At 36.5% G+C, this 8,288-nt stretch overlaps 1 protein-coding gene across 1 annotated transcript; it reads right to left on the bottom strand.

Annotated features, from left to right (window-relative positions):
- Window positions 1-786: 786 nt before the first annotated feature.
- Window positions 787-8,135, bottom strand: LOC110048617 (leucine-rich melanocyte differentiation-associated protein-like). Its single transcript, XM_020754390.2, has 6 exons — window positions 7,873-8,135; window positions 6,389-6,489; window positions 4,955-5,081; window positions 4,237-4,376; window positions 3,708-3,837; window positions 787-3,157 (listed from the first exon to the last, which is right to left on the bottom strand). Exons 1-6 carry the CDS (start codon window positions 7,912-7,914, stop codon window positions 2,996-2,998), a joined length of 702 nt encoding a protein of 233 aa, XP_020610049.1. The 5' UTR covers window positions 7,915-8,135; the 3' UTR covers window positions 787-2,995.
- Window positions 8,136-8,288: the final 153 nt, after the last annotated feature.

Genomic DNA, 8,288 nt, shown 5'->3' with positions numbered 1-8,288 from the left:
TACTTGATGCTTAAAAAATAGTGGCGTTTCGTCGTGAACACCTCGAGACTAAAATCCTTGATGAGACGACGAGCATCCCCGACTTTTTCACATCGGAGACCCCCCGGAGGGGGGGGAGGTTATGCATTTAAGCAATAGCCCTTTTCACGGTTAGTTTTTCGCATTTGCATTACAGTGTGATCCAACGTGGACGCGAGGTAATTTCGGGCTGAAACTAGAAAGTAGTAAAATTGCCTCACAAACATGCTAGATTATATTGCAATGTAAATGAAAATGAGAAATCTAAACTGTGAAAAGAGCTATTCTACGCACCAGTTCTTTTAAAGCACACTCGTCTGTCTTAAATCTAGACAATCCAAGAAAGCTTATTAAAACACAAAATGAATTGAAAAAGAACCTTAAAACATTTCTTTTTTGTAATAGTTTTTAACCTAGTCATATATTTTAATAATTGCATCTTTTAGTTAGGTTTTTATTCTTTTTAATCACATGCAATTGTAAGCGCATTGAGAATTCTAAATGTGCAATAAGAAACTTATTATTATTATTATTATTATTATTATTATTATTATTAAAAAAAAGAGGTATATACAAGGTAAAAGTAAGTAAAAGAAATAAACTATTAAAACCTATTTCAACAGTGTTTACATAATGGCTCCCTCCTCTCATATTAGTCTGCGAATGGAGACGTGATGACAGCCGGAAATACGTCTACTTTCGAAGGAAGTTAGTTCTCAGTCGCCACTCTCTAAAATCGCGAAATAAGTCATAAATTCTCGAGATAACTTCGTTTCTGGCATATCTTTCCGTAAATTTTATTACCACGTTACAGTAAATCTAGATACAACATAATTTCAGTTCTACTTCGAGTACAACTGTGTCTTCACGTAACAAAATAACTCCGCTCTGGTTTTAAGAAATACTTTTAATCAACCTATTTTAAAGATGATGATCATAACAATAATAATAATAATAATAATAATAATAATAATAATAATAATAATAAAAAGACAATAAAATCATTTATATGTACAGCTACAAAAATCACTAAAAGACGTTAAGTTAGAGCGGTGTTCAACTGAGTGTCGTAAAACCAAAACCAAAGTAATCACTCTGGCCAATCACGAAAGACGCTGACAATACAGTGAACCAATCAAAACTCGAAGTAATTTCATGTAGCTGACGCAAAGCACGGGAAAATGAATGCGCGCGAGTCATGATTGGTTTTGGTCTAGCTTCTGACTGAATGAAAAGGTGGCGCTCAAGCGAAAGCCGCTCTATATCATTATGTTATCTATAATCAATCAACGTCATTAATTACAACAATAGAGCTGTTTTCAATTGAGTGTCGTAAAAAACAAATCCAAATAAATTACTTAGCAATTATACTACACAGCCAATCTCAAATCGTGGTAAAACCAAAATCAAAACCAAAACCAATTGAAAGTAACTGTTTGACTACTCAACTGAAAACCCCTCTATATCTGTTTCTTGTCCCTTTAAGATAACCAGTAATATCTTTGGTCACACTGGTGATACCTAATTTCATGATCATGTAAAACAATTGCTCCATTTCAAAAGTAGATAAACATTCTGGTCTGATTTCATCAAAGCTATAAGATGTAAATTATTTTATTACTCATAAATTAACCTTACTGTTAATCGGTAAGATAGAACTTCAAACACTAAACAAACAAAATTATCCACAGAAACACACACACAAAGTTCAAATTATTCTATTAGATAATTCCAATTCGGCTTGACGTGAAGGAAAAACTGCGTTGAAAGTAATCATTTTCGGACATCATCAAGAACAACCCTCACATGTTTCCAGCATATTAAATATGAGGAATATAATTTTTTATCAAAATTACATGACGTAAATGATTCACTGATTTAGGAGATAAAAATAGCTCTTGCTTTCTGATCCTCTGAAAGTACCCAAAGAATTTCTGGCTGATCAAAGTATATAAATAAATTATGTAAATATTTTGCAATGCATACTGGAAGTTAGCATGACTGCATGTCCGGTAACATTGAGCTCTTTATCCACTTGCAGTTGATAAAAGTACAGTCGAACCCCTATTGAGCAGCCACTTATTAAATGGCCACCTTTACTAGGCGGCCAGTAATCAAGTCTTCATGAGGGCTTTTCTATTGTTTTTACCTCTATTAAGCCACCAGCCCCCTTCTTAAGCGGCCACTATCCATTTCCCCTAGGGTGGCCTTTTAATAAGGGTTGCACTGTATATTAATATCCATAGTGAGTTAGTGAGGCTGATGTCAGAGCAAAGTGATAGGATTGTGGGCTGGAACTGTGCAGTAGGACTACAGCACTATAGGCAACACATGTGTCTTCTTTAATAATAATTCGTTAACATGAAAAATGGTTTTACATTTAACTGTTAGCTGACTGTCAGCGTAAGCTGAGTTCTGCAACTTCAAAAAAAAAAAGAAAAAACATTTGTACAACTCTATACAATCCAGAGCAAAATCTAAAACAGGAATTATGGCTTAGAATGCTGATTGACTCATTCAGTCAGCAAGTCTAATGGTTAGACCTTATTAAGTTTCATTTTTGCGACATAAAAATAAAACCCTAATCCTACATTGAAGTCAAACTTTACCAGCAGTTGGCTTAGTCTGATATGTAGCCTATTGAATACCACACTGAATTGTGAGGGAGGCAAAGTGCCAGGACAAACATGTACAGTTGTACCCCACTAATGCACTGGTCACCCAAAGGCAGACACCTCTTGTTAATAGACACTTAGTGATCATCTCGTCGCCACTTTATATAATTATCGAGACACTTCATGTATGACCTCCCATCCCACAGCCAACTCCCTTACACGAATACTTTTTCATGTCCCAAGCCAATCCACTTATAGGAGGTTGACTGTATTCTCCCATTGCATCTTTTCAGTACTCCCAGCCTTTAACTTAAAAACTAAAATAATTTGTTATAAAATAATACTTAAAGTGCCCACACGACTTAAAGTTCATTGTTTCTTATAAATCTGTTTCCTTCTGAATGCTTGCCTTGGTAGATGAACCGGCTACGCCCAAAGGTTCCTCTGTGATCTCCTGGGGTTATGGAGTTGTTGGGTAATGGAGTGTAATGTGGTCTTTCCATGCTCTCTTCGTACTGAGAAGCCTGTGGATCAACAACAATCAAGATATAAGTAAATAAATGCGATTTGTCATGAAGACAAATTCTGAGTCCCTGATGCAAGTGGAATACAAGACCTGCCACGTATCAGCTGGATGTTGCAATGGACTAGCATCCCATCCAGGGAGGGGTAAAAATACTGCCAGTTGCTTACAGAAACCCAGGATAAGCTCTGCGTGTATGAGCCTCTGAGCTGATGCACACGTAACCCAGGTTACCTTATCAAGGTGGCAATGTACACATAAGAAAAGTCACGAGGAGCCCAAAGGTACCTAACCATGAAATCCTGAGTGCCCAGCACTTAAGCTTATATGAAAAAAGTATTAAGTTTTTCCAGTCACCTAAAGGTAAAAGTTAGTCCCCGGTGGCATCCGCGTGCTCCTAGAGCACAGCCCTGCTTATGAACAACCTTAGCATTTACCATCTTTCTTTCTCTCAATAAAATCAAGTTGTCAGTAACACATGAACATTGCATCAGCTGTACAGAAACCCTAATTTCAACATAAAACAATCAAGTTGATAGGTTTTTACTGACCAACTCATCAGAGGAAGGAGCCACAATCTTCATGTATGCACCCACTCTCTGTGCTTCATCCTTCTCCTCCTTTTTAATAGGTCTTGAGTCGAGAAATGTTAAATTCGGCAAGCGATAAAGGATGTAATATCTGCCAAAACAATCATATGCAAGGCTTAGGAATCCTGTTGATAAATGCAATAAATGGCATTTCCAAAATGGCTAAATCTATATGTATGCATCTTTTCGATTCTTGTTTCTCTTCTGATTGCCTATTTGTCACGTTATGAGCCTCGGAACATCCAAAGAGATGAATCACCATTGGATGATCCTGAAGCTAGCGTGCAATCACAGATGGATTTCTGGCTTTTGTTTCACACTACTGAAATTTTTTTTACATTGTGAAACAAAAATCTGAAGTTTGTCTACATGTGTTTGTGGGCTATCCTGAAGCAAAGCAAGCCTCAGGGATTTAATTATCTCATCTTAGGATGAAATTTGATTTTATTAATTATCTCACATTGAGATGAAATTGGTGTGAGGAAGTTACCTGTATCGCTGATAGTCTTCCTCGTCCCTGAGTGAAGATGAGAGCTCGTTTGGACAGGCTTGGTTATTTAGCAGACTAATGTACTTTAACGAAGGGAGATTCTTGGAAATCTTGTCCAAGAGTACATCTAGATTGGCTATGTGCTAAAGTTAAGGACAATTTGTCTCACTAAGAATTATTTTCGTTAAATTAACATTAAGTTCAAGGTAAAGCACAGACCATATAGCTTGCAAACAATTAATATTAATATTTAGATCTTACCCTAGTTTCCATATTAAATAATATTATGAGATTAAGTTATGTGAATGTTTCCTCAAGGCAAACATTTGCCAAGACTTTCACTCCAATGCCTGGTTGTTCAAAGCATGATCAAATATTGATTTCAGTTTTGAATCTTTTCCATGCATTTTTTTTCTTTCAGACACCGAGTCCCCAAACTTCCCCCTATCCACCCCTCTCTTCCAAATAAAATTGATTAAAGTGTGGGATCAGGGACTTCCTGATGACAATGAAGCCTCTGTGAACAGGATTGGCATTACAGCTCATGCAGGGAAACATATTCCAATATTTTAGCTATTAACTTTTCTGATTTGATGTTGATCCATCACCGTGGACTGGTTTTACTTCTTTTACTAATTATAATTACCGTTTTGAGTAAATTTCTTTTTCAGACTCATATCTGATTTAAAGGTCAAGATCAAGCTGATCTAAAGGATATTCTATTCTTGTTTAATGTGAGTGTGTGCAAATGAGTCAATTCAGGAATTTCCATGTCATCTCCCAGCTGGTTGTTATCAAGGATGAGTTCCTCAAGTTTCACAAAACTGTTGAGGCCATTAAGTGTTCTGTTGAGAGAATAACAAAAACATAGTTTAGCCGGCATATAATGGCAGGGATAGAATTTGACTTACTTTTCACACTATTTGTCATATGGACAAGTAAAATTTGTGCAAGTAAATTAAAAACATGCTTGAGAATGCATTTGAGTGCCTGTTATTAATGCAGATAATTAATAATCAAACTTGATATGTTTCCCAGTCATGACTCAGTGGGACTTTGTCAGGCCTGCATCAATGTTTTCAAAACAAGCCGGTGACCGCCGGAGTTCCACCCACTTCTTGATCAATTCTATATTGCCAGTTACTCTGGTTACAGCAATCAACTTGTGACAAACAAGCTTGGCATTGCGTCTCATTGACAAATCTTTAAGACAGCAGAGTACGCGTAGCTTCACACTAAATTTTGCAGCAATAATCATTTATGCAATAGGAAGTAAGCTTGGTAACAAGAAATTTCAAGCATCTGCTGTATTTTGTGCCCTTCACATTATCATGTTTTTGTAGCCATCTTGTAGTTTTAAATATAAAGTGGCCAGGCCAACCTCCTCTGGGTGTCACCTCTAGCATCATGGCCACAAAAGGATCGTGAAAAACTAATCTCTTTTCTTTTGGCTTCAAAAAGTCACACTTGACAGGTAGGTGAAAAATTTGGCCAATACACACAAGTAATCACTTAGTAAGTTGTCGGACTTTGCCATTGTTCATGCGGCCATGTGATTACTTTGTTGTAAGATAAGGTAGAAGATCATGGCCCACTATAAATAATATTTAATTAAAAGATAAAATGAAAATTCTTGAATTTAAATAGCATGAGAATTGGAATTTAAAATTATGCTGCTAATTAATAGCAACAATTTGAGCTTGTGAGCACAAATATTCTCCCCTTCGGCCGTTGACTTCTGGGGAGTAATTTGCATATATGTGGAAGGGAAGCTAAATCTAAACCTGCTTTCGAAATGTGACTGTGCTGTTTCATGGATTTCCACCTTAAAGTTTTGTTGGCTGTTGTCTGATAAATAAATTAACTATAAAATAATAAAATTTATTATTACTTGCAATATGAACCATGTAATAGACCTTTTTAGCTTGGGGCAGTTTGTTTTCCCATAAAAAAACACCTGATATTCTCTGGAGAATTTTTCTTCTTTTATCCATCTAAAAATTATTTATTCATATACATGCGACTAATTGATGAATGTTTGGAAAATAGAATTCTCAAGAGTATCATTCCATGGTCTGAAATGGGGCAACAACCTGCCCAAGCTAAAAAATCTATAATTTGAATTATTTTGTTAAATTATACATGTGGTCACCTTAGCTGATTGGAGCTCAGATCCAATCTTGTGATCACCTTCCCATATTTGCTTCCAATAATTCCTGGCATGCTCTCAGCCTCTTGGCCAACAAACGACAACTGCGAGAAAAAATTGATCACCTGCATAGTTTAAAAATTTTATCAACAATTTGAAAGGAAGCTTATGTTTGCGTACATGAACAAATAGTCTGGAAATTGAACCCAAAGGTATCTTTCAGTAGTTTATAATGTCATCATCTGGTTAATTGTCTACAATTAAGCCAATTTACAAAAAGTGGGTCTATTTGTATTTGGTGCAGTTTAAATGTAGCTATATAGTCACAGCAGAAGCGTATTTAGGGAGAAGCAGAGGAGGTCATGCCCCTTCCCACCCCCCCACCCCCTTTTCTTCTTGTATTTTCAGAAAAAAAATTGATCAACCACCTCCAGAATAGAATTTTTCTTTAGGTTTGGGGAGGGGTGGGAATGGCTTGTGCTCTGTCACAATTTCTTTGGCACTTTTAACTCAATTTTCTTGAGCTGTCCCTATAAAGCTCTGTCAAAATGTAGTTGGCTGCAAATAATCTTCCCGCCTTCAGTGAATTCTTTGCTGCCAGCCTCATACTGCAGTTCATTCTGACTTAAAACAAATTTGTCTCTGGCCTTTTAAATGGTCCACTATTTCTGTTATCCTGTCTGTATAAAATACTTAAATTTTTCTTCGGTTGTGTTTTGCTGCAAATAGCATTCTGCTCATGTGTAGTTGTAACCATGCTCTTGTGTGAAAAAAGGGCTGGTCACTAATTCCCTGAGCTGTCAGTGAGTGACTTCATAGAAACAAATTTGGTGATTGAATGAGAAAAAAAATTATTGAACTTGGTTAGTGCAAAATATTGTGATTTGTCAGTATCTCGCATATTAACAATTGCGTTTTGCCACTGTCAAATCACAATATTTTGCTAAACGTCGTCCAATTGTCAATTGACATGGCCGCAGTTGTAAGATTAAGTTTGTTAATTTTAATTTCAAAATTAAAGCAATGTTTACTTCAAAACGAAGAAACTGTGCAATTTCTAACATCTTTTTACTCAATAAACAAACTGTATATATACGGCCCCAGTAGTTTTGCCCTGCTGTGGAAAGCGTCATGTTTGAAAATCACGGCAACTGTTAGCCTCGAGCTACGCTTAAACAATTAACTTAATAGATTTAAGCAGATATAAATTTTACACGCATCCATATTTTACAAAAGTTAAACTTTCCTGGCTTTAAACGAGATCAGAATTAAACTATAGTGTTTGAATTCAGTCTTGTAAATACAAGCAATGCCAGTTCTTCTTTACAAATCATATGATGTCGTGATACAATACGCTTTAATTTGCAAGTCAGTAACAAGTTCTTTATGTGTTGCTGCAGATACAAGCTTAATCAAGTAGCAAAGTTTCCCACAGACATGTAAATTTGTAAGCGAACATAGACGAAGAAGAAAGATGCCTCTATTACCTGAGAACCATTAAGCACCACAGCTGCTTCGGGATTTTCCATCTTTCAGTTAAAAAGACCACAAAAGCGTCGCAGAATTTGTGAGTTACCTCATGTCGATCATGTTTTGCATGGCTGTGAATTCGGTACCAGGCCTATTACTTCCTGTTCCCGGGAGTAGACTGGACAAGACGATTGATGCCCCCAGGCACCCACTCTCACGAAAATGATCGTTTACATTGTGGGAGATCAGGGACATTGAATTGAGGATAAAGACACTGTGAACAGAATTGACATCTGGCCCAAGCATGAAAATATATTCCGATCTTTTAGCCTTCTATACTTTGAACTTCACAAATGAATGTAGATCCGTTCACGTCACGTTAAGGTCACGGGTCCGTCACGCTGTCATCAATGACACAGAGCGTCACGTCACT

Source organism: Orbicella faveolata, unplaced genomic scaffold (genome assembly GCF_042242905.1).
Source record: "Orbicella faveolata isolate gen_17 unplaced genomic scaffold, um_ofav_v1 contig_34, whole genome shotgun sequence".
Classification (NCBI taxonomy): Eukaryota; Metazoa; Cnidaria; class Anthozoa; order Scleractinia; family Merulinidae; genus Orbicella; species Orbicella faveolata.
Note: the sequence above shows the minus strand (reverse complement) of the source record. Positions and strands in the feature narration are given on the sequence as shown.

What these genes read in the sequence shown, in the direction of transcription:
- LOC110048617 (XM_020754390.2), bottom strand. Translation starts at nt 7,914, where the DNA reads ATGGAAAATCCCGAAGCAGCTGTGGTGCTTAATGGTTCTCAG. An exon ending in CTGAGCTCCAATCAGCTAAG is followed by an intron (nt 5,082 to 6,388) that starts GTGACCACATGT and finishes TTCTCTCAACAG; the next exon opens with AACACTTAATGGCCTCAACA. An exon ending in TCACATTAAACAAGAATAGA is followed by an intron (nt 4,377 to 4,954) that starts ATATCCTTTAGA and finishes TAACTTTAGCAC; the next exon opens with ATAGCCAATCTAGATGTACT.